Source organism: Bos indicus, chromosome 12 (assembly GCF_029378745.1).
Source record: "Bos indicus isolate NIAB-ARS_2022 breed Sahiwal x Tharparkar chromosome 12, NIAB-ARS_B.indTharparkar_mat_pri_1.0, whole genome shotgun sequence".
Lineage (NCBI taxonomy): Eukaryota > Metazoa > Chordata > Mammalia > Artiodactyla > Bovidae > Bos > Bos indicus.
Window position 1 is genome coordinate 79,527,664 of NC_091771.1, and position 26,744 is coordinate 79,554,407.

Genomic DNA, 26,744 nt, shown 5'->3' on the forward strand with positions numbered 1-26,744 from the left:
TCATTCACATTTTTATTATTGAATTTTTTTCTCACTGAAAATATCCTTTGGTGTTTCTGCCGTCATAATAATTATTGTTGAGAGCTTCCAAGTAGGAACTCTGAATGAAAGCACATTGTATTTCAGTGGTTCCCAAGTCAGTTATTAAAATCATGTTTTCATATATTTGTTTATCTGGACCTTCTCTGTATAGCATTAATCTTTTCAGCCTCATTTCAAGTAATGATATCTCTGAAATAACAGTTTAGACATTTTTTATGTCACATCTAAATAAAATTTTAAAATACAGTATATGTAAAATAATGTATATTAAATTTTTGGACATTAATTTTTCTATAATCATCTTAGGTACCATAGTTACCAGTCATAGTTTGTAGTATACTGGTTAGTGGGAAGAGTTTGAGATTTGGGGTGAAAAACCCTAGATTCTAGTCCTGTCCTACTCATGTTTGTGACCCCATGGACTGTAACCCCCCAGGCTACTCTGTCTATGGAATTCTCCGGGCAAGAATACTGGAGTGGGTTGCCATTCCCTTCTCCAGGGGATCCTCCTGACCCAGGGGGAATCCAGGTCTCCGGCATTGCAGGCAGATTATTCACCATCTGAGCCACCAAGGAGTTCCTTTAAAAAGATATATATTTTTTACAGATACAAAGATTTACCTTTGTATCTGTAAATCAAATTGTTGGATCCCCAGACTATCGTAGAACAGAGGGAAAATTACTCAGAATAAAGGAAAAAAGTGCTTTAACTTCCTCCCCTTGGGGTCCAGGGATGAGTGAGTCTTGGGTCTGCCAGGGCAGGCAGCGAGAACAGAGGGAGTCCTGTGGGTTGCAGTCTCACTGCATCAAGCAGAGACTGAGTCCCCTGTGCTTTGTCCTGGGGGAAGTCTGTTATCCCTCTTCCGGATGGCTTTCACTGGTGTGAGAGTAGGCTCTGGCTCCTCAGGCCCTGGAGAAACCCCTTCATCAGTAGACTGAGCCAGTTAGCTTATACTGCGGTCCTTCATATTGCTTGATCTGTTGAGTCACTGGTGACCAGAGGCACAGGGAGCAGAGGACACAGAAGGCCAACCCCACTCACACATCTGGATGCACTGCTCCACTTCTCCCACCCCTCTCTTGACCTTCAGTGGGCATCCCTAACCTTCTAAAGCTGACCTTCAAAGTTCCGTTTCCCCCACAGCCCTTCCCAGGCCAAACCACCCCACTTGATGGCTCTTTCTGTAGCTTCTAATCCCTTAAGCACCACTTACAGATGGACTCGCTTGCACTTTTAATGGTAGGTCATTTGCACGAGTTAACCTGACCCCAACCCAGCATCGCATTTGTTTTGGTCTATCCCTGCGTTCTACTGGAGGCTCAGCCAACTCACCAGGGAGTATGACCAGGCCAGGGAAGGATCACATGGAACAAAGACACTTGCAGATAAAGGAGAGCAGAAAGGTAAGGTTGATCCTGTCTTCCCAAGTCATTCTCCCCACAGAAGAGCCAAGCTTCACTCAAAACCTTGTTTTGGATGCTGGGGACTCAAAGATATAGGAGACCCTGTTTTCAAGGGCTTCCCAGTGAGAAAGAAGGCACTGTAAACAAATAGTTACAGTAGAGTGTGCCGCTGCTGCTGCTAAGGCAATTCAGTCGTGTCCAGCCCTGCCCAATAGACGGCAGCCCACCAGGCTCCTCTGTCCCTGGGATTCTCCAGGCAAGAACACTGGAGTAGGTTACCATTTCCTGTGACCCAATAGACGGCAGCCCACCAGGCTCCTCTGTCCCTGGGATTCTCCAGGCAAGAACACTGGAGTAGGTTACCATTTCCTGCGACCCAATAGACGGCAGCCCACCAGGCTCCTCTGTCCCTGGGATTCTCCAGCAAGAGCACTGGAGTGGGTTGCCATCTCCTTCTCCATAGTAGAGCATGACAAGGGTTATGACAAGAGGGGGTGTGAGGGAAGGAAGGAGAGAAATGAGCCCAACCAGGGAAGTCTAGAAATGCTTCACAGACATGACATCTTTCTGTCCTCTTGAAGTATAAGCAGCAGTTTGCCAGACAGACAGGGAAAGGACCATCACATCAGAGAGCAGAGCCTGTGGGAGGGGTGCAGGTGAGCCTGGGTGTGTGTGTGTGGACAGGCAGGAGACAAAGCCGAGAGCAGAGGCAGGGTGTGGTCTCATCACAAGTGCTAAGGAGGTTGCTCTTGATTCTGTAAGTCCAAAGGGAGACAAAGCAAGGCTTAAGGAAGTGGATGATCTTATCTGATATCCTAGAAAAATAACCTCATGGTCCCAGTTAGGAAGACGCAGCTCCCCTGTGAATGTCCCAGCACTCTTTCAGTGAGACCCCTGCCAGCCAGCCTGGGGGCTGACAGCCTCCCCACTGAACGTCGGGTGCCTGGTACACCCAAGCTCAAATCCTTACCCATTAACCAAATTGTGAGGGGACCCAGGCCATCCTAGGACCTGTCCAAGGACTCCAAGTGTGTGATAGGATGAAAGCTGGGGGAGGAAAGAAGGAAACAGTGCCCATCAGTGTCTGTGAGAGCATCGTTTCCCCCATTGAGGGGTATCAGGAACAGTTAAGTTTGGGAGTAAGGAAGAGCTATGTGACAGGACGTCAGGGCTGGGCCTAAGATTTTAGCAAAAAAAGGACACAAGAAGACCACAAATTTCATAGTGGTCAACGCTGACTGAAAGTTGTAGGAATTCACTAGGAACCATAGCGAGGTAAGTAATTCACTGGGCATAAGACTTAGGCTAAGCCTTACGATAGAAGGCATCACAGCATTGTAGAGCAACTCAGCTCCAATAAAAGTTAATTTAAAATAAGAGACAGCATCACAGAGGAAAAAAGAAAATGTTACTCTGAAAAAAGGACTGTAACAACTGAGCTCAAATATTATTATTAATTCTGACGTAAGCAATGCCATCATGGGAATGTGCCAAAGAGAACTCCCTGAATGCCCGAAGAAGTTATTGGAAAATACAGTGAGCAGGGAAAGAAGAAGATTCATTTATGGATGCTAGCAAATTACTCTTTTAGTACTCCAGAGAAAAAAAGTTTGCAAGTGCTAAGTGCCAGAAATGCAAAATATGTGACTGTTTCCCATACATATGATTACTGCTGTCAGCATCATCATCACCCGTCCTTTTGCCATCAAATTGTAAGTCAGATTCTCCCCCCTTGAAGAACATCAGGGTCTAATAACATTCATGTTACTTCAATGCCTATCTCACCACCAGGCAATGACCCAGATGTTAGAAAACCTACAGCCCAATAAATAATTGTTTCCCTTCCTATGCAGATAACAACTATGCTAAGGTGATACTGCTCTTTACTGGCAGGAGGCTGAAGCCGTTTACATGTGTGTAGAAAGATGTGCCAAAGTGGCCAACTAGTGATTCATTACAACAAATAACTCAATAGATAATGGCTGAACAAAAGCTGTTGTGCACAGAGCCGAAGCCCCATGGCAGCTCTAGGGGCAAACGCATGGCACTGGGGGGAAACTTTAGGGGGAATCACTAGGTACAGAGCATCATGTCTAAGTCAGCAGTGCAAACTGGCAGACGTGGTCCTGACCGGGGAGAAGGGCAGCCTTTCCAGGCATCGGATCTCTCTGCTCAGCACACTGGCTTTTTCTCTAATTCTTGTTGCATTGTATGGCACCTGCATCTCTTGAGAGCAAAGGTGGAGTTGTACCCATGTCAAAGCCAGCCTAACTATTGCTACCCAGGAGAGCTAAAACATGGAGCTTCTCAAACTTCAGTGGACATTCAAATCATCAGAGGGCTCCCTGCCAATGCCCAAACCTTCAGCATGAAACCTCATCGGATGGAGCCCAAGAGTCTGCATTTTAACAAGCGGCCTCCGCACCAGATGATTCTGATTTGGGTGGCCAGGCAACCCACCCAGAGAGCAGCCCACAAATGTGGGCCTGGAGCTCACACTTTGCATCAAATAGAGCTAGGTGTTATCCCAGCTCTGTACTTAAGAGCTACAGGGCAGACTCACAGAAGTTTCTTTGTGCCTCAGTTTCCTCGGTTATAATATGGGGATGGATACATCCTCATAGAATCAGAGTGGCCAGGGGATGGAGGAAGGGTAATGGGGACTAGCTGTCTGATGGGACTGAGTTTCACTTTTGCAAGATGAAGAAGTTCTCAAGGTCTGTTGCACAGCAGAGTGCATCTACCTAACCCTACTGGCCCGCACACTTAAAAATGGTTAAGATGGTGAACTTAGGTTAATTGTTTTTACTACAATTGGAAAAGGAAAACAATTTGTTAATGGTCGTGGGTTACCGTATCTACTTCACGGGATTGTTGAGAGCGTTACAGGAAATAAAGCATGTCAAGGGCCCGGCACAGTCCGGGGCTAGGAACTGCTCAGGAAATTAGAGCTGTTATTGTTGCTGTACCAAAACACTGGTGGCTCAGATGATAAAGCATCTGCCTGCAATGCAGGAGACCCAGGTTCAATCCCTGGGTCAGGAAGATCCCCTGGAGAAGGATATGGCAACCCACTCCAGTTCTTGCCTGGAAAATCCCATGGACAGAGGAGCCTGGTGGGCCACAGTCCATGGGGTCGCAAAGAGTTTGACACGACTGAGCGACTTCACTTTCACTTTCTTTCTTTCTTGTTGCTGTAGTGATGGTTATTAAGGTTTTTAACCAAGAATGTTGTTCAGCTGCTAAGTCATGTCTCACCCTTTGCGAACCCATGGACTGCAGCATGCCAGGTTACCATGAATGACTTACTACTTAAAGGCATTTTTTAAATTAATTTATTTTTTTATTGAAGGATAATTGCTTCACAGAATCTTGTTGTTTTCTGTCAAACCTCAATATTAATCAGCCTTAGGGACACATATATCCCCTCCTTTTTGAACCTCCCTCCCACCTCCTGCCCCATCCCACCCCTCTAGGTTGATACAGAGCCACTGTTTGAGTTTCCTGAGCCATACAGCAAATTCCCATGGGCTATCTATTTTACAGATGGTAATGTAAATTTCCATGTTACTCTTTCCATACATCTCACCCTCTCCCCATGTCCATAAGTCTGTTCTCTATGTCTGTTTCTCCATTCTGCCCTGTAAATAAATTCTTCAGTACCATTTTTCTAGATTCCGTACATATGTGTTAGAATACGATGTTTATCTTTCTCTTTCTGACTCTTAAAGGCATTTTGAAACCAAATTATAGCCCAGCTCTTCAAGCTGATGGAAGTTCCGTCTTCTTTTAATGTATTTATTTATTTGTAACTGTACTGGATCTGTGCAGGCTTTTCTCTCGTCGTGGTGCGCGGGGCTTCATTGCGGTGCCTTCTCGTTGCAGAGCTTTCAGCCCTCGCGGCAAGTGGGCTCAGTAGTGGCGGCTCACAGGCTCAGTAGTTGTGACGCTTGGATTTCGTTGCTCCTTGGCACGTGGGATCTTCCCAGATCAGGGACTGAACCCATGTCTCCTGCACTGGCAGGCAGATTCTTCACCACCGAGCCACCAGGGAAGCCCTACCACTTCTTTCCAGAATGGTCAACCAATTTCTCAGAAACGCATTGAGCTGTGAAACCAAAACTTATCTATAATCACTCATTAAGGAATGTTTCAAACCCTACCCACAAATGCAAATAGCTTTTGACAGTCTTCAGTTTTCTGAATCTTGACCAGCAGACTATTCAACTTCCCTTGTAGATCCCTGTGTTAAAAAACCAACCATGGGCTTCTCTGGCAGGCCAGTGGTTAAGATTCCACATGTCTACTGTATGAGGCATGGGTTCAATCCCTGGTAAGGGAACTAAGATCCCACATGCCTGCCCAGTATGCTCAAAAAACAAAAAAGACCAACCATATTCTAGGAGGATATTCATACTAGGAAGCCTGATTCTTAACACTAAAACCCTCAATTTTCAGAGATGAAGGACGCAAAGAAGAAAAATGTTAACTTTTGTTTTCTAGCTTAACAAAGGTAGTCAAACAAAATCCGCCACCATAAAAGAGAGAAATGATCTCCCTGTCTTGAAACTACGTGAAATACTTTGCATCTCTGATGTGCACACAGAATTCAAAGCAGATTCAGGGAACATGGCGCAGACCCAAAGCCATCACCTTGATTTTCTGTGCAGCATTATGATTTCATGTGCATCTATGCTAATTTCATCTCTCCAGCCTATTATTTAAGCATTCGCAGGACAGATGTGCTGTTTTACAGGGCCGTAATCCACTTGGTAGGTGGATAACCAGGAGGCCTTTGGTCTTCATCACTTACACCAATAAGAAAACTAGACGATTGCCTTGTAAAGCAGCATGAGCCCCGTGCCCTGATTCCACCTGTCACACTAACCCACAGAGTATCTTACAACTTCTAACCAAATTCATCACGGTCACAGAGATGATCAAAATTAGCTCCAGGTTGAATGAAATTAGGCAAAGACCAAATCTGGGGGTACAAATAGTAAGATGGGCAGGTTGGAAAATGACTTCACGGTGTAGGGTTTTAGGCCACGCAGGTGTTCATCTGAATCAGATTTCTCATTCCAAGGCTGAGAAGGCTAGGCACTGGGGAGGATTCTAATCCTAATGACTTTTAACACTCTCTTGATTAAAAAATAAATTTCATGACAGAAGCCAACACAATATGGTAGAGCAATTGTCTTCCAATAATTTTGTTATATATTTCTCAATATTGTATGATTATAATTGTTGATCAGTAAATAAATTTCAGAGTCACTGCTAAGGATTCCCTGCCAGTTTTTTTAACTTTCATTCTGTGTATAACTCTATATTATTATAAGGGGTGAGGGTTTCCAGGGAGCCCAAGAGACCATCCCGGAAGTCTTGAAAAATGACAATATTGACTGTTGAGGGGTGGTACTTGTAAAATCCACAACTGGAGGGCAGTATATATGAATGGCAGTATATACCAATCAGAGTCATTACATTGCCAAAAAAGGTCTGTATGGTCAAAGCTATGGTTTTTCCAGTAGTCATGTATGGGTGTGAGAGTTGGACCATAAAGAAGGCTGAGCACTGAAGAATTGGTGCTTTAGAAATGTGGTGTTGTAGAAAACTCTATAGAGAGTCCCTTGGACTGCAAAGAGATCAAACCAGTCAGTCCTAAAGGAAATCAACCTTAAATGTTCACTGAAAGAACTGATGCTGAAACTGAAGCTCGAATAATTTGGCCACCTGACACAAAGAGCAAACTCATTAGAAAAGACCTTGATGCTGGGAAAGTCTGAGGGCAGGAGCAGAAGGGGATGACAGAGGACAGGATGGTTGGATGGCATCACTGACTCAATGGACATGAGCTTGAGCAAGCTCTGGGAGATGGTGAAGGACAGAGGAGCCTGGTGTGCTGCAGTCCGTGGGGTCAGAAAGAGTCAGACACGACTGAGCCATAAACAACAACAACAATATACAAATGGACCATTCATGAGGGCTGTCATTGCTCCAACCACCTCCAGGTCCCAAAAGACCACCTGCTCCCCACTCACACTCACAAACTTACCAACAGAAAGAAAAGGAATTAAAAAGAGCTATGATTATGGAACTTCCTGCTGGTCCAGTGGCTAAGACTCTGCGCTCCCAATGCAGGGGGCCCTGGGGTTCCATCCCTGGTCAGGGAACTAGATTTCAAATGCCGAAACTAAGACCCAGCACAGCCAAATAAATAACGTGAAAGTGAAAGTGTTAGTTGCTCAGTCGTGTCGGACTCTTTTCAACCCCGTGGACTATAGCCCACCAGGCTCCTCTGTCCATGGGATTTCCCAGGCAAGAATACTGGAGTGGGTTGCCATTTCCTCCTCCAGGGGATCTTCCCAACCCAGGGATCGAACCCAGGTCTTCTGCATTGCAGGCAGATTCTTTACCATCAGAGCCATCAGGGAATATTTTTGAAAAAAGAAGAGCTATGACTGTAAGCGGCAAAAAGAAGTGATTAAAAGAACATGGATAACAAGACATTAACTTCAGACTCTGGGCATGCTGCTTCTGTCCATTTAATTCTTCTTTTCTCTGAGGCACTAAGTAAACTACTTTGTCCTCTTAACATGAGTCTGTAATGAAGGCTTGGGGTTCTGAGACCCGAGTACTAGCCCCAGCTCTAACTTCCTAGTGAAGTGACCTTGGAAAATCAAGTTAACTTCCTTGGGCCTCAGAGTCCTCACCTCGAACAGGACTGAGATCATGTGATACATTCAATAAGTATTTACAAAAGGTTAAAAAAAAAAAACTGAGCCTTGGGGGACTTCCCTGGTGGCCCAGTGGCTAAGACTCCATACTCCTAATGCAGGGGTCGGGGTTTGATCCCTGGTCGGGGAACTAGATCCCACATAGCACAACTAAGACCCAGTGCATCCAAATACATAAATAAGAATATATTTTTTTTAAAAAGTGAGTCTGTAAAATGGGGATAAACCAAGAGATTGCAGGTTCTTTCCAGGCTCACCATTCAACAGAGCTATGATTTCTTTGTTACAGACTCACGGGCCCTGTCACTTTAATCCTTTTCTGAGGAATGTGTACTGACAGACAGAGGGATCTCTTTTTACCCAGTGCAGTTCTACCTTCTGTCTTCCCATCACATGGTAGTGCAACCCTGCAATTAGGTTACAGCAAGAAGGAAGCATTCTCCTGTTAACCTGACCGTACAATTATTTACTCCAACAACAATCAGTTGCCAGAGTGTATTACTGTTTTCACACTCCTATGCAATATTTCAAAAAGCACATAAGGAAGTATTTACATTTTCCTTCCACCCTTGTTTTCTGCTTGATTTCAAGAGTTAAATGAACAGTTTCCAGTATCTTGTGTCTGACGGTTTTTCCTCTCCATTAAAACACTGAAGGGTTTTTTTTTTCCCTCCCCCTCTTTAGGAGGAAGAAAAGAAATCTGTCCCCTGTAATTTACTTTGGCTTTCTCAAAAGTTGGGTAGGAAAGTCAGTATAATTCAGGTGGAATCTGAAATGTTCTTGTCGTACAAGTGTGCACAGAAAGGAAGCCTATAATTTCCGAGCATTCTTTCAGGAAGTTTGTATTCTCTGTCTTCCAGGGAGCCTTTACTTTCCGAGGGAGTATGATCGACATGCCATTACTGAAGCAGGCCCAGAACATTGTTACGCTTGCCACATCCATCAAGGAAAAATGATCTGCTAAATGAAGCTCTCATCAGGTGGGCCGAACATATACAGTGGTTTTTCTTAAAGACAAACCATTATACTCAAGGCAACTTCTTAGTATGCTGGATTGGAGCCTTTCCTCGTTTACAGTTCATGTTAATCACAATTTTTTTTTTTTTTTTTTATCTCACTGGGGCCAGTTATTCCTCTAAAAATGGACTTTCTTCTTTTTGGTTCCAAGTGTGTGATTTTACTGTTCATGGATGTGTTCCAAGTTTGGACTTCTGATTTCGCAGGAGATAAAACAGTGGGGAGAGATGGGCTGTGAGTGAAAGTTAAGTCTTTAACAAAACATATTTTTCCTGAATATGTAAACTCCCTTCACCCTGCTGATGTTAAATGTTTCCCACATTGTTCATTGTTCACACAACACGGTAAATAATTTTTAAGAAAGGCCAACCTTTTAAAAAATAACAACTCAATGAAGGGATGGTGTTTATTTCACTAGTAACCTGGTAAAACAGCAGAGATGGCATAGAGAAGTTAAGGACCATACAGGTTTATATAGATACCTTGTAAAAATAAATCGTCAAAACTGGTTGCTTTCATCTCCACCCTCTTCCCCAAAATGAAACCTCCCTCTCCTCAGAGTGCTAGGTGATGGCTCTGAAAGCCCTCATCCTGGGTGAATGCTTTTGGGTCAACTGTTACCAGCAATTAAAATATAAATGTGCAGAAACACAAGACCATCTATTCTCTCCCTTTATTTCCCTGTTTAACTGTTTGCCATTGAGGCCATCTCCCCGCCGTAAATGTACGGCTGGGACAGGGCCTCCTCAGCAATAAACTTGTAGCCTCTGAGAAGACACAATGCCTCCGAGCTGGTGCATATGGTGCCCTGTGAGATTTGCATCACATTAGAGATGCGGCTACAGGTCATATGGGTGGTGTGGTTAACGGGCTTAGTAAAGCTGTTTTGAAGAGGTTAACCCAGCTTGTAGTAAGGGTAAATAAACATAACAACCAGCCATTCTTCCCTATTCAGCATGTGCTCTTATATTGAAGGCTAAAGGGTATTGAAGCCGCGAAGGATCAACTTGTGTTTGCCAGAGGACGCCAATGAAATTTGAAACACCAACAATCAGAGATTTTGTTTCTGCTCCTCATTAAATCATGAGCTTTTGTGTGGAGACTCCGGACGACTGTTCTTTAAGAAATTAACAGAATGGGAAGTTTTAAACTCTACACCAACCTTTTCATGACCTACACAGCAGCAAAGCTGCCACTCTCAGACAAACACCGCAGGGAAGGCTGTTCTGTTTATTTAAATTTGTAAATAGAAAACAGTTTTTTTTTTTTTTTTCATTTTTCACTTTCTCCTACGCCCTTTTTATCTACTACGTGGCCCCTACCATGTGCCCCAACCAGGGGTTTGCTTTTCTCCTACCTCTTCCAGCTCCTCCAGAAAGCCCGAGAGGGGAGTAGGGCTGACGGTTATATACAAGGAAAGGCACCATGGAACCCAAGCGAAGTGGGAGAGGCCCACAAGCAGTCACGCAGCATCCACCACCAGGGCAGGGCAGTTGCCACAGACACATGGAGGAACGCGATCCAGGCTGGTTAAGTCCTGGGAAACACAGGCTTAAGACATGAACTAATATTCTTCCCAACATGGGACAGGAGGAGACATCATCTCTTAACTGAGATGGGATGTGCTTGGCTGGTGTCCACTTGGGGAAAAAAAAAGGTGGGAACCTGCTTCCTCCTCCCTCAGAGGGGCTGCAAGGATGAAGGTGGGGTCTCAGCCAACTTGGCGGTGACCCAAACTGGGCTTCAGGACTTCGGACAGTGGCAGTGGGCAGCAGTCACGGAAGAAGCCATCCCCCGCAACCTATTGAGCAGCTGTGGCCACCGAGGCTGCTGTCAGTGTGCTCAGGGTAAATCATGACCTGTGGTTTAAAAACCACGTTTTTTCTGCAGCCGGAGCCCGCTTCTCAGAACACTGAAATCCAGGAGGACTGCTTGGAGGCAGAGGGAGGCTTCCTGTGATTTTGCCCTGCAGTATAACACCATCAGGATATCAGAAGCACTTGTTGTTCAATCGTCCAGGTGTGTCCGACTCTGTAATCCCATGGACTGCAGCACGCCAGGCTTCCCTGTCCTTCACCATCTCCTGGAGTTTGCTCAAACTCATGCCTATTGATTGGTGATGCCATCCAACCATCTCTGTCATCCCCTTTTCCTCTTGCCTTCTATCTTTCCCAGCATCAGGATTTTTTCCAGTGAGTCGGCTCTTTGCATGAGGTGGCCAAAGTATTGGAGTTTCAGCTTCAGCAACAGTCCTTCCAATGAATATTCAGGGTTGATTTCTTTAGGATTGACTGGTTGGATCTCCTTGCAGTCCAAGGGACTCTCAAGACTCTTCTCCAACACCACAGTTCAAAAGCATTAATTCTTTGGTGCTCAGCCTTCTTTATGGTCCAGCTCTCACATCCATACATGACTACTGGGAAAACCATAGCCTTGACTATGCGGACCTTTGTCGGCAAAGTAACATCTCTGCTTTTTAATATGCTGTCTAGGTTTGTCATAGCTTTTCTTCCAAGGAGCAACTGTCTTTTAAATTCACGGCTGCAGTCACCGTCTGCAGTGATTTTGGAGCCCAAGAAAATAAAGTCTCTCACTGTTTCCTTTGTTTCCCCATCTATTTGCCATGAAGTGATGGGACCGGATGCCATGAGCTTAGTTTTCAGAAGCATAGGCAGAGCCTGTCTTAAACAAAAGAAGGTGATAAAAGCCTTTCTTCGTTCTTTCTACAGGCAGCCCCCATTTCAATGCGGCTACCCTGCCCATCCTCACAGGCTGGTCCAGGTTAACCTCCCCCTAGCCCCAGGTTTTGACAGCATGAAAGGGAGACATCCTCATTTTCACCCCTGTTACATAGGCACCCCCCAGACCTGATAGGTGGACCTCCTAGAAACTGGGGGTCCTTGAGAGCCAAGGCCCCCACTCTAAGGGACCCTAGAGGCCAGGGCAAAGGCATACAGACATGGAGAAAAGCAATGATCTCAGCAGGATCTCCAGGTGGTCCTTAGAGCCGGGCCTGGCGAGGTCTTCCCCACCGCCATCCCCAGTGGGATCACAGGTTCCCAGACTTCGGGCCGTATTGGACTAGTCACCACACCCTTCATCTCAAACCACACTTTGTTCCAACAAAACCACTTTGTTTTTTAAGTCTCCCTAAGTATCAGATTTATCATCTTTCTCATAACCCCAGGGTCCCAACCATGGTAAGCTCATGACACCAGGACCTACTTGATTCAAAATTCTGGGCCAAGGTCCCCACTCTCTGAGCACATACTTTAATGAGGGACCCAGAAGAGGGCTGAGTCAGGGTCAAGGAAGAACAAAGATGTTGGGAGGCTAGAGGTATCCCCACTGTTTTCATACCCACTTCTCTTTGGTGCCTCCATGGGTTAAGGTCATACAGGGTGGGTAACGGCAGCTGGTGAGCTCACCCACCTTGGCACATGACAACGTCCAACCTGGGAATTCCTCCCATCTAGGCATGGACTGGCTATCAGAAGAGCACATTGCAGTAATTTGATTAATTAAAAACCATACCTGTTTCTATTTTATGCAGCTCATCACAAGCTGCTTTGCCATATTACCCCCCTGTTATTAATTCTTGGGGGCTAAATTATGGGTAACACTATTAAAACATTATCAGAACTAATGAGAAACAATTACTTAGAAAATGAGCCAGGACAAGATTGAGTTGAGAACATCAGTGGTGATCACCGCAGATTAGTTTAATAAATCATCAGGTGTAAGGCAAGACTGACTGTATGTATGCAAAGCCCCGTCACGGGGAAATGAAATTGAGATATTTTTTTTGCATAATTTTTTCATTAATCTCAATAGGACCCGTGTGGTGTAGATGGTTTTATCCCCTAATACCTTGCCTGAGGGGGGGTGCCCAATAATGTCTTCATTGTTTTTCTGAAGTCTTAATGACAATCTGTGACAACCTCATTTTAATGTATAGAGAATTATATCAGTACAATCATGTTTTATTGAAATGGTGAGGGGGACTCCAGCGGAGTCAGGTACAAGTTGGGAAGTTCCTGGACATCAGATTTACAAGTATTGAATCCCCAGCTGCCTGGATATCCTCTCCTCCAGGGACTGACTGGGAAAAGTGTCTTCTAGAACCAAGACTTGCCGCTGCCAGTTTGAATTTCAAAGTAACTCCTTGCCTGGCATATTTTGCTGAGTAAATGGAACAGACCATGTAGGGTTCTCTTTTTCTCTTCTAAAACATGCGTGTTATTATCATGAACGCCTCAGCCCCTAATAATTCTTTGGGACGTCAGGAAAATGATCTTCAACAGGGAGGATGAATTTTCTAGTGATGTCTTGAGAGCAGTTAATACACGTTTTTTCTTTTGAAGGGCATTCTGCTTTTTTTATCTTGGAAAGCTAAGTGTCTTCCGTTTTGATTTTGATTTTTTACCTCTGGTACTTGGAAGGCAGTTGATGCTACGAAAGGGGCCCTCAGGGTAACAGCAGGATCTTGTGCCTGCTAATGCTGCAGACGGTCACCGAACCTTCTGTAACCGCAAAGCCCGAACCCCAGGCTGGCGGACACTGTCCTCCCGGCGCGAGATCCATCCCCGCGAGGTTTCCACGTTGCAACTTCGGGGGAAAGTAATTGGCAGACTTCAGCATTAAAATGTTAAAACAGTCCTTCTTTCCGCACTTTATTTTAAATCGGAATGGGGTGAGGGTTAAGAGAATGAACAAAATGGAAAATAAATGACTTGCAAAGACCTTAGTACCTGAAAGCCGGCGCGGTGGGAACGGGCAGCTTTTTACTGCTCTGTGACGAGTGGTGGTGGTGGTGGTTAGTTGGTTTAAATTCCAGTAACTATTTAGCAGCATATTTCCTTACGAATCTATAAGAGCTGCCAGCGACGAAAAGAAAGTGATTTGTAGGAGGAAACCGAAATCATCGTTAGCCCCTTCCGATCGAGCACAGATTTAGCTAAACGGGCTGAAGCCTGCAGAATGTTTCTTTACAATTTTTAATGTTTTACAAAATCTTCGAGGATTTGTTTGTTGCTCACGCATTTTTTTTTTTTTTTAATTTTGATTTTCTTCCACTCTAAGCGACCCGCTAGGTTTTACTGTTTGCATCTTGCGACAGAAAGGGCGGCCCATATTGCCCCGTCGGAAGGACCTGCGCGTGCGGGTCCACAGCGCGCTGAGTCCGCGTCCCCGCCACCCGTGCTTCCCGAAGCCTGAGGTCCGGGCGCACGGCGCGGGACCCGGCCGGCGAGGCCCGGCCCACGCGGTGGCCGCTCCCAAGGCTGCGCCGTCGGGCCGGCGGGCGGGGCGGGGGCGCGCAGTGGGCGAGTGAGCCGGCGAGCCCGTCGCGCAGCCCCGCTGCAGTGGTGGCAGATCAAAGGCTGCCCCGTGTCCCCGCGGAGCCCGGACAATCCCGCGCCTTTGTGCGCTGTTGCTAGGAGCCCGAGAAACTAAGAGAAAGTGTCAGGAGCATGTTAATCAGACTCGTTACAGTGCAACAATAACGTCTCTCTCGGGTCTCCCAGGCCCCCGCGCACCCCCGCCGCACCCCGCGCACAGGCCCGACACCTGCGCGGGGCCCTCGCGCCCGCCCCGGGGACCCGCCGGCCCCTGTGCCCTCCTCCCAGGTCGGCGCCGCGGCCGGGCGCCGGGACGAGGCCCTGGGGGCCCTGCTAGCGCCAGGCACGTCCCTGGTCCAGGAGTCCGTGACCGAAGCCCAGAGCCCTGAGCCTGCCCAGCGCGGAGCCCATCCCTAACCGGGGGACCCTTGGCCGACCCGGGTCCCCTTGCTTTTCAATCATTGCAGGGGGTGGGAGGGACTGCCCTCTTATTAAGCACGATATTAGAATCAAGAGAAAAAGGAACATTCCCTTTCAGAGAGCTTTTTAGTGACTTGCTTCAAAAGCCTCTTTTTTGATTTTCTTATCAGATTCCATAGAGGATACTTTAAGTGATAATTCCGAGTTTCTGGAAGAAAAATAACCCAATCTTTGCTAAAGGTAAAGATTCCTCATAACTTTTTCGAGAGAATCACTTCATTCATTCACTTATTCATTCAACAAACACCTCTTGAGCCCGACTGGACGCCAGACAGCTAGTCTGAAAGCCGCAGGACTGGTTCCGGACGCACTTTTCTTTTAAAATTAAAATGTTCTTCTGTGAAGTGAAAAAAGGAGTAAAGGCATAAAATAATGTCAAATGTCAAAACAAAAAGAAGTGCCACTGGCTACTGCAGTGACAGTAACAAGAGAGGTGCGAATTAAGAATCTGAAGCCTTTGAAAAACTACACGCCATATGCTTTGAAAACCAGCCACTTTCCCCCCCACCTATTTCATCTCCTTCTCCCCAATTCTTTTGGCCCCTACGAGTGCAGCCAGGCTGCAGTCCTGACACCAGAGTCCTGCCTGAGGTCTGAGGAGTGAAGTCAGCCTTTCCGCATGTTTGTAAACAGCCTGTCAGATTTGCTAAGAGATCAAACACACTGGGTCTTGGCCCTGTTCTGCCCTTGGCCGGACACCGGGAACTGGAAAGCTGCGCTCAGTCTTAGGGCCGAGTTTGGCCAACTCAGGGTGTTTTTCTCCAATACGAGTTCTTGTTCGGGAATCAGAACAGACGTTCAGGAAGGGCAGAGGGGACCAGACTTCTTGGAGTATCACTGCCAAACCCTGAGTCAAAGACAAAGCTTCTCATCACCAGGAAGAACCACCCAGGCTCAGATCACCTGTGCCTACCTATTGACCCCAGTGGGGAATCCTGCAACTGCATCAGACTTCTCGGTTGCTCAGAATCAATTTCTCTGTCACACTGTGTGCAGCATGTAGACATAGAGAAAATGGGACGTGGTCCCAGAGGTTAGTCTAAGCCCTAGAAGGAACTTCACAGATACCCTTCATTATATCAGTAAGATAGTTGATACACTGAACACCAGAGAAGACCAAACACCGACTATATCCCAACGTTAAAGTATCTAGCTAATGCTGATGTATGGCAGAAACCAACACAATACTGTAAAGCAATTATCTTTCAAGTTAAAAATAAGTACATTTCTTAAAAAAAAAAAAAAACAAAAAACACACCAAAAAACCTAGCTAAGGAGGTGAACTCAGTGAAAAGAAAGCTGGGTGTTTTTTGTTTTTGTTTTTTGTCTAGATAGTGCCACATAGCTGGTTTGGGTTTTGTTTTGACTTGAAACAATCCATCCAGTTGCTCGGGTGATTCAGACACAGAAAAAGAGTCCAGAGAAAACTGAACGTTCCATCTGACATAGCTTTGTGGTGTGGAGACTTCCTTCAGAAGACTACGCACTCTCAGCATCTTACTTAATTTTTTTTTTCTTTTTAATGGGCTCTTTTGGGTTCCATGGAAGGAACAACATTAAACCAGCATGAACTTCTGGCTTAGAATCTCTGGGAAAACTGTTAATAATGCAAACTCCCAAATTCGGAGAGGAACACATCCGTTTCCTCCTTGGAATTTCCAGGGACTGGAATTCAGGCAGCGGCTTCCAGGGCCGCTCGGTGATGCTCCTCCCAGCGTGGTGCGAGGGAGCACCGGCTACCAGGAGCCTTGCCGGCATTCCCACACCAACCCAGCAACACGCTGCCTGCCCCTGGGGGGGCCCTGCCCCCAGTGCCCTGGCCACTGGGCAGCTGGACTCTGTCTGCCCGGTTTCAGGGCCTGACACTCCAGTGCAAAGGCTGTGCATGAGCCGTCACCCCTGCCTCTCTATGGTACCTAACAAACTCCTAACCATTTTGCAAGATGCAGCTTAAAGAGCACTTCTGTGAAGTCTTCCCAGCTCCCCAGAGACAACGTGCTGGCCCTCCCCCAGTTCTCCACTGCACTGGGTCAAGAGCTCTGTTGTAATACTTTGTGTGCTGGGGTGGCTGGGTGGCGTGGGTCGCTGAACAAAGGACACTGCCACACATGTCCAGATCCCTCTCCTGCCCATCGCTCAGCCCCCTGCACCCCCATAAGAGCTCACTAAAGATGTTTTCACTAAAAGTAGGCCCCGAGACCTCAGTTTCCTCCACCAGACATCCTGCCTCCCAGATGTGTACAAATATTGGCCCTTCCAGTGGACTTGCTCAAGGTCACACAGCTGGCAAAACCAAGAATTCGACCACAGTCTGGAAATGAAACCGCCGAACCACACGGGTGCACAACCGTGAACCCCCGTCATGCTCCCCACAAAGGAAGCGCCAGGGGAGTTTTTCGAAGCAATGAGAACATGGCTGAAGCCTCTTTTTCAACAGCTGCCTCCTTCAGAGATGGTGCCTGACCCTGGCGAGCGTGTGCGAGGTCCTCACATTTCAAACAGCCAGGGAGCCCTGCCACCACGCAAGCCCTTCCTCTAGGTAGGCTTCGTGTCCCCCCGAGCCGCTCCCAGACTAAAGAGCCCTGCACACATTTTGCCAGGATGGCCCCCTGAGAGGACTGGTGCAATGGCTGGACGACGTCTTGGGTGGTATCAGGAAAGGGGTTCTAGGAGAGGGCTGAAGGAGCTGGACCTGGACCCAAGGATGGGGTCTCCTCTTGGCCGCCCCCCACTCCTGCAGCACCCCCGTGGCCCCCACCCTTCTGTGCATCACCTCGCATTCCATCCAGCCCCTCCATCCACTGTTCTCCTTCTGTTTCCCTTTTTCTTATAATTTTTGACCTTCCTTCTTCTTCTTGCAAATTTGTAAACCAAAAAATAATGAACATAGGGAAGAAAACAAAAGTGGGTAAAAATTAATTTTTCCAGTGACGTGTCTGTGTTTGGGAAGTGGTAAGTCGAGTGTCCTTAAGCTGTGAACTCCCCCCAGGACCCTCTGTGGTCCTTCATTTACTGTGAACTTGGCAGGGGGAGTTTATTGGCCCATTTCACTGCAGAGAGCCGGAGTGGAGAGGAGAGCTAACACTGTACTTTGGAACTCCATGGAGAAATGTCAGTGAGGCTGCTAATTACTCAGTAAACTAAACACTGCTGCCAAAGCTGCTATTTCTCATGTCCGGCATTTTGATCGCGCCGTCTTAAAGCAGGGCCAACATTCAGATTCTCGTTAAGTGATCGAGAAGATGCGGATCTGGCAAACTGGTTACTCGTTCTTTATGTTTCAGGAGACATCATGTGAGTGTGCAACCTGCAACTCACGTGGGAACCCAGAAGGCTGCTTACGAATCACAGAGTTTAAAGAGATAAAAATCTGCTTTCTATCCCGTTCTTAACTTTATTTCTTCGGGGGAGGACATTAACAGAAACGTAACAGTAAATGATTATTTATAAAAACAGGTATTTTCAAATTATGATGAACATTCCACTCTGGATGACTGAGGGTGGAGTCCCCCCAAATTATTTTTTTCCTCCACAACTTGGCTTTGTAAAGAACTTTGTGAAAACCAGTCCATCTTCACATCATCTAAGGAATTTTAAATTGTGGCATTTATTTATGAGACTATTTCAGGCGAATATTTTCAAAATAAGTAGCAAATAAATGGGTCATGAATTTGCATGCACTGCCTGTGAAAATCAGCACATTTGAAAACAGTTTGCTCCAAAGGCACCATTGGCCTTTTTCCTTCCTTCTCAGAGAGCATATGTGTTGCATTAGTACTCAGAAAAGAGCGTGTTTCCATAGCCTCCAGTGCTGCGTTTATAAAAATCATGATGATTTTAGGACTGCACCTTCATTTTTTGAATTTTCAAAACTTGTCCCTTTTTGCTCTTTTATTTTCTTTCAACAAAACAAAGACCGGAGAACCCCTTTAAGAAATTTTATACATTCCCACAGAGTCGCAGTTTGTTGACCTTCAGGCCACAGAGTAAAACCTTCCTTTTAAGTCAAGCATTCCCCATTGGGAAGCGCTCCAGCTTTTTCTTTTTATGAGGAATTTTAACTGCTGGACTTAATTTAATTATTGTATTTTGTGCATACACCCAGAAGCCCCAGGGCATGAGCTTTACTTTTTTTCAAAACTTTCAAATGAATATCTTTAGAAATGCACATTTCTGATGGTAACCTTCCTTCTTCACTTGTATTTCTAATCTAAATACCAGACTTGGATGGTTCTGTTTCCTGACTTATTCCTGGAGAGGCTGCAATGTCACATGTCTTTGCAACAGACACTCTTCTCTGGTAGACACGAAATATGGTCATTTGAGTCCTGAACTTGGGATCCCAGACTTCATACCAGGAAAAATAAAAACCATCTCCAGTTGAGCTATATTTGAAAACTTGATGGTTCTGGGGACATAGTCTTCAGTGAAAAGGGTTCCTAGTTTGAAACCAGTAGCACGCTGGCCCCATGGTTGCAGTTTGTCCCTTTAGTTTCTGTGACATAGTCCCCCACATCAGCTGCTCCTCCCAGATCTCTCTCTCTCTCTCTCTCTCTCTCTCTCTCACACACACACACACACACACACACACACACACACGGAATTGTCATCTCAAGCTACCGGCAAAGATTCAATAACTTCATTTCTCCTCTCTTATCCATAAACAGTTTCACTTGAGCCTTCTGATTTCTACTTGGAAACACTTTGACCACATTCTGACTCTCAAAGACAAAAAAATACTTTTTATTTTTTGGTATTGACTTAAAACTCATATAGGAATATTGGAATCTGGAACAAACATAAACTTGCCAAATTCATAAGCTCCACCCAAAATATTTCATGAGGGTTGGACCACTTATTAAGTAAGTTTCATTTTAGGATTTCTGAGACCTCTGAATTTAGGAAGATGTTTTCAAGCAGAATTATCTGCTACATGAATCTGATTCTCTTATTTATTATGACTTAAAATTGTAGAAATCACAGCATTTTGGTGCCAAAGAAGGACTTTTAAGATCACCTTAGGCAAAGATCTGGACCCTGGCACATATTAGAATTATCAGGTGAACATTTAGTAAATACCCAAGTCGAACCCATCATTTTGCAGGTTAAAAAGAGAAACAACCAAATAAAACTCTGAAAGACACAATATGGCTTTTATATTAAGAGGTCTAAGGTACAATATCGTAACATGATTTGGCAACTCCTGGCCATGCTAAACTTTAAAAAGCAAACTTAGGTTTCCATAACTACATTTTGGGCCACACCGCTTGAACAATAGTTGACTAATTCTTCCCACGATACACTTGGGAATTTTATCCACATGCACATCCCTGACTGGTCACAGAATAGGTTGGAATGGTCACAGCCTTGAGATGTCTCACTTTTAACTTTTGAAATGAGGTACACTTCTGTGGATGTCTGCCCTTCCTGTGAACTCACTTAAGTTGGCTCTTTTCAGTGGCAATGTCATGCTCCATGACTGATATTCTGCAAATTTATTTTTCCTACATATATTTAAAATATCTCAGCAAAAGCAGTATTTCTCCCAGTGTCATCTGATGATCTCAAAACACTCGAACCATAGAGCTTTACAACATACTGGTTTTATAAAAACAGAAGCAAAGGGATGTCTAATAACAGCTCATCCAAGTGAGTCCCAGGGTCCCTCGAAGGCAGAAGTGAGCTTAGCTGTCACCTCTGATGGCCTCAAGAGAGCAAGGGAAACCACGCTGAGAGCAAGGGCTCCTTCTAGGAAAAAGTCTCAGCTGAGGTCTCCTCGGCCCTTTGAGCCAGCTTGGTCAACGCTGGCCGTCACCCCGCCTCCCCCAGGTACGGCACCCCTCCCCCTTCCCACACCTTAGCTGCCTCCTATTTCCCCTTCCTCATGCATCGGAGGTGGCATGCTTGCAGGTCACCAAGGGAAAAGGGGCACTCCCGTCTTTGGACTAGAGGGCCACGGACCTCCCAGGAGAGATCCAGGGAGCTTTGATCTCAATTATTTGCCTTGGGCTGAAAGACCTCTATTTGGCCACTCCTCAAGGATCCTAATAAGGCCAGGACCTGGGATCCCAGATGCAAACCTTTTTTCTTTTTTTTTTTAACAAAAGGAATGCCGAGATGCAATGATTAAAGCTATAGAGTTACGGGAGATGGCACGTTAATATGTGGCATACCTACATAGAACACGCTCATTAGTTCACTCCTCCGGCAGATATTAATTGAGCTTCTACAGTGTGGCTGCATAAATGACGTCACTGTGTCACTGATGGGCTCAAAGGGTCATCCTGAGGCTGGCCCCAAGGCCCCCAGTCCAACAGATCCCTCAGAGTGAAAGAACGTGGGTGGTTAAAGCCTTTCTCATTCTGGTTCCCCAGCCCCCATCCTGTTCTAATTACTCTTCCTTATCCTTTACAACAAACGTGCACCAAGATCATAGCTCCAGGCCTGAGACCAAAAAATAAGGAAGAAATCAAGAGTATCTTAGAGGCAGATTCTCATGCAATCATAAAAAAAGAATGTTTATGAAAAGATTTTTAAAACATTTAATGACAAGAACTGTTGAAACATTTGCCCTTGCTTGGTTATTTCACTTTCTGCCCCTTTACACTTTTCTGTACCTTTCAAATTGGCTACAATGAACTCATATCACTGTGATAGCCAAGAAGTAAGATGAATGATAAAATTGTTGTTTAGTCGCCTCAGTTGTGTCCGACTCTTGTGACCCCATGGACTGTAGCCTGCCAGGCTCCTCTGTCCATGGAATTTCCCAGGCAAGAATACTGGAGTGGGTTGCCATTTCCATCTCCAGGGCATCTTCCCTCTCCTGGGGTTGAACCCAAGTCTCCTGCGTTAGCAGGCAGATTCTTTACCATCTGAGCCACCAGGGAAGCCCAAATGTGGGATTTGGGGTTTTTCCTTATTTTCTAAAATGGATGTAAGTTTTGTAAACAGAAAAATGTTTGTTACCATTTAATTTTGTTGTTTTAAGTAAGGATGACTAGAGGTGAGCAAAATAAATCTAGGCAAAAATGGGAGAGGGAGAGGGTGGGGAGATTTGGGAGAATAGCATTGAAACATGTATAATATCATGTATGAAACGAGTCGCCAGTCCAGGTTCAATGCACGGTACTAGATGCTTGGGGCTGGTGCACTGGGATGACCCAGAGGGAGGGTAGGGGAGGGAGGAGGGAGGAGGGTTCAGGATGGGGAACGTGGGTATATCTGTGGCGGATTCATTTTGATATTTGGCAAAACTAATACAATATTGTACAGTTTAAAAATAAAATAAAATTTAAAAAAAAAAGAAAAAAAAGTAGTCAAAACTTTGCAACAAATTTAAAAAAAAAAATTAGAATTTGTTTTTTGTTTCTTTTTGTTTGTTTGTTTTGTTTTTTGTTTCCCACTCAAAGCTAGTGGGATCATAGTTCCCAGACCAGGGATTGAACCCAGGCCCCCACTGTATGCTGTGGAACCATGGAATCCTAACCACTGGACTGCCAGGGAAAGCCCCGAAAATCAAAATTTGGATGAGAGTGAAAGTTCATTATTATTACGAGTAGTCAGAAACTGGACCAGAGAAAATTTAAAGCAATAATATACGTTTTTTCACTGCTGCTGCTGCTGCTGCTAAGTCGCTTCAGTCGTGTCCGACTCTGTGCGACCCCATCGACGGCAGCCCACCAGGCTCCCCTCTCCCTGGGATTCTCAGGCAAGAACACTGGAGTGGGTTGCCGTTTCCTTCTCCAATGCATGAAAGCGAAAAGTGAAAGTGAAGTCACTCAGTCGTGCCCGACTCTTAGCAACCCCACGGACTGCAGCCCACCAGGCTCCTCTGTCCCTGGGATTCCCAGGCAAGAGTACTGGAGTGGGGTTGCCATCGCCTTCTCCAAGTTTTTTGACTAGCAAACTAAATCATTTCTTGAGTGCAAACCTCCAAGGCCAAAGCCTGCCAAGGCCGGTGGCAGTGTAACTAGGTGTAGTCCTCCTGGAAACTATTTGGCAGTGTGTGTCCACAGACTTACTGTTATTTACTTTTCCTTTTACCTCTGGATCTGGGAAATCCTGTGATCCTAAATATAGAAAAAGCCTCATTCACAAACACAACTCACAGTTGTATCATTTAAATTAGAGAAGTAGGAAACCATGATGGAATATTAAGCAGCCACTTAAAGCTTGTGTTTCTGAATAAAATAAAGAAAAGCTTCATTTAACAACAGATACCAAGTTGTACATGTAGAGTCTGGAGCTGAACTGTCTGACTTCTATCTACTTCTTACATTTGAGGAACCCTGGGCAAGAAACTAGCCTCTCTGTGCCTCAGTTTTATTCTCTGTGAAATGGGGGTAATAGTGGTTCCTATCTCATAGGATGGTTATGAGACTTAACAGAAAAGATGAGTACCTGACACATAGTATGCCCTCAATAAGTGTTAGCTGTTATTATTATTACAATGTGATTTCGTGTGTGTGTAGTCGATAAGTCGTGTCTGACTCCAGGCGAGATATTCTGGAGTGGGTTGCCATTTCCTTCTCCAAAGGTGTCAATAAGAAATCACAACAAAGAAAATTCACCAAAATGTTAGCAATTACTGTGTTTGGAGGTAGAGCCTATTGCTGATTTTCATTTTGACTTCTTTTTACATTTTTGTGTTTCCAAATTTTTCATGAAATATATATCAAAAATTAAAAAAACAAGTTGGAGCTAATTATAAACAGAATCTATGAAACACCGCTTTTGATGGTGCTGCAGTCACCTAGAAGGCCCTGGGTAGAGAGACCCCGGCAGGAAATTCTCATATGATCTAAAGCCTCCTGCTGCCAGGATGTGGGCACTGGGAGGATGGGCTCAGCTGCGGCCAGTCATGGACCGTGCCCAGGACTGGCATGAGAGGAACCTGATCCCCACCCCCAACCCCCGCCTTGGCCACCCACTCCTGGTGGGTTCTGGAGAAAGCCTGCTCCTTCTCCATTAGGAGGATCTTAATGCCATTAGCAGCCTCAGAGAGCTGGAAAAGCGGGTCGAGGGAATGTTTGAGATACTGCGGGAGGAAAAGCGATCCTGAACGCCGCTCCTTTCCAGCTGTCCACCCTCGGAATTCCCTCTCCCGGGGGGAGGCCTGTCTGCTCTGTTTACACACCTGGACCTGGTGCGAAGGGCGGTCTGCACGGTGGCTCCCAGACCATTTGTGGAATCGTTCCTGCTTCCAGGCAGCAGGCCACAGGCAAGCCTTCAAAGAAATCCCAGAAGCCAAGTGCACTCTCTGTCATCACTTAATAAGGCTTGAAGCTTTTCATATAACAAAAGGGGATGACGCGGTTCCCCCTCGCCTTGTGGGAACCCAATCACTCTTCCGCAGGCTCTACACCAAAAGGGCTCGCTCTTACCTTTAAACATTAGATCTGACTAACAGTGGGCTACCAGGGCTGCTGGTCCATAAAAGAGGAAGTAAACAACGGTTGGCGACTTGACTTCATCACACAGTATGGAAAGGTAGGAACTGCAAGTTACCATGACAGATAATCTAGTATTATTTCTGGCAAAATGCACAAACGTGTCAAAGTTAAGGAGTGTCGGCATCATTTTTTTAATATCTGTTCTTGTGAGGTTGGAATTAAGCCACAGAGAAATTTCTTCTACTTTGTTCATTCCTAGCACTAAGCATGATGCTTGTTCTTAATCAACTTTTGTTGAATGAGCTAATGGATTGATGAACTAATGAGAGAGGGTCTCCTCTCTATTGTGTTAGATCATGGGGATATAGAAAGAAATAACTCACAGTCCCACCCCCAGAAGCTCACTCTAGTGGTGGAACCAGACACACTAGTAGAAAATGACTCAAATACAAAATGACTGATTCCCCAAATCATACCACTAATAGTAGACATGTTTCAGCTCCTCCTGTGTGTCAGATACTTATACACAGTAAAATGTCATCCTAAAACAAATTATATTTTAAAAAATTAAGAGATATCCCCAGCAGTCCAGTGGTTAAGACTCCACCCTTCTACTGCGAGGGTTCAATCTTTGGTCAGGGAACTTCAATCCTGCATGCTGCACAGTGTGGAGAAAAAAGAAATTAAATTAAATGCGATCCCTTCCTTCAAAATTCACAGTCCATTCTGGAAAACAAACATGAAGCATAGAAGGCACAATACCACAAGGAAAGCAAAACAGAAATGTGGACTCAGTTGATTTAATCAGGCAGACTGGCATCAGACTGCTTGAGTTCACAAAGCTATGTGACCTTGGACAAGTTGCTTAGCTTCTCTGGGCTTTAAAATGAGGTTAATACTAGAATCTATCTTTTAGGGTTGTTATGAGGAGTAAATGAGTTAACATCTGTAAAACTCAGGATTTTTTTTATAAGCAAGCTTGTACTAAGTACCATATAAATAAATATGAAATAAACTTTTCTGTGTTCTATGAATTTTAAGTTCTCATTAAGAACTCTGTTTGACTTTCTCTTCGTGTATGCCTGATGACTGTCCCCTAATAGGACTTGTGACGAGGTGTAACTCCAAAACCGTGGACTCACTCAGGTTAATCAGGGAAGGAGAGGTAAGATTCCTGTTTGTGGAAAATAAGCATTTAAAGTGAAGTTGCTCAGTCGTGTCTGACTCTTTGTGACCCCATGGACTGTAGCCTACCAGGCTCCTCTGTCCATGGGATTTTCCAGGCAAGAGTACAGGAGTGGGTTGCCATGCCCTTCTCCAGGGAATCTTCCCAACCCAGGGATCGAACCCAAGTCTCCTGCATTGCAGGCAGACACTTTACAATCTGAGCCACCTGGGAAGCCAGAATAAGCATTTAACCAAAAGAAAAACATTCTCAAAGCCAAGACACATCTAAGTGAGGGTTGCAAATGCATTCTGAATAACTACTACTCCCTCTCCCCTGGTCCAGGGCAGACATGGCTAATCAACCTCAGAATCCTTTCCAACTGAGTCCAGATGCAGGCTCAGAACTGCTTCCAAACAGGGCCCAGGCAGTGACTGCTAACCAGGGCCTGTCTTGTGTCTCTACCTCTGCCCCTCTGGCCTAAACCTTACCTTTGGATCAGCCTCAGGGTCCTTTTTCTCATTGAACATACTGGGTGGCTTCCTGTCCCCCAGAGCCATGGTGTGACTGCTCTTCTCCTAGGATTGAAGCCTGGATCCCATAGTGACCTGCCTAACCCCCACTCCTGAGAGATCACCACTGTTGTTGTTCAGTCACCAAGTCGTGTCTGACTCTTTGCAATCCCATGGTCTGCAGCACACCAATCTTCCCTGTCCACTATCTCCTGGGGTTTGCTCAAACTCATGTCCATTGAGTCAGCTTCAGGGTCTTTTCCAATGAGTTGGCTCTTTGTATCAGGTGGCCAAAGTATTGCAGCTTTAGCTTCAGCATCAGCCATGAAATTAAAAGATGCTTGCTCCTTGGAAGAAAACCTATGACAAACCTAGACAGCATATTAAAAAGCAGAGACATCACTTTGCTGACAAAGGTCCGTCTAGTCAAAGCTATGCGTTTCCAGTAGTCATGTATGGATGTGAGAGTTGGCCCATAATGAAGGCTGAGTACCAAAGAATTGATGCTTTCAAATTGTGGTGCTGGAGAAGACTCTTGAGAGTCCCTTAGACAGCAAGATGAAACCAGTCATTCCTAAAAGAAGTCAACCATGAATATTCATTGGAAGGACTGATGCTGAAGCTGCAGCTCCACTTGATCACTTTTGGCCACTTGA

At 45.4% G+C, this 26,744-nt stretch overlaps 1 protein-coding gene across 11 annotated transcripts in view; it reads left to right on the forward strand.

The window, feature by feature from the left end:
• The window catches only part of CLYBL (citramalyl-CoA lyase), a 239,856-nt gene extending 217,797 nt beyond the window's left edge, over positions 1–22,059 (forward strand). For 4 of the 11 annotated variants that reach the window (XM_019971669.2, XM_070800439.1, XM_070800437.1 and 1 more), the window contains one exon: positions 9,044–9,854. In XM_019971669.2, coding sequence (XP_019827228.1) covers positions 9,044–9,139 — 96 coding nt within the window. In that variant the 3' untranslated portion in view covers positions 9,140–9,854. Of the gene's footprint in view, positions 1–9,043; positions 9,855–10,155; positions 11,799–18,303 lie in introns of those variants that run through there. The other 7 variants (XM_070800441.1, XM_070800435.1, XM_070800442.1 and 4 more) reach the window with 4 other exon arrangements.
• The last annotated feature ends 4,685 nt before the right edge of the window (positions 22,060–26,744 follow it).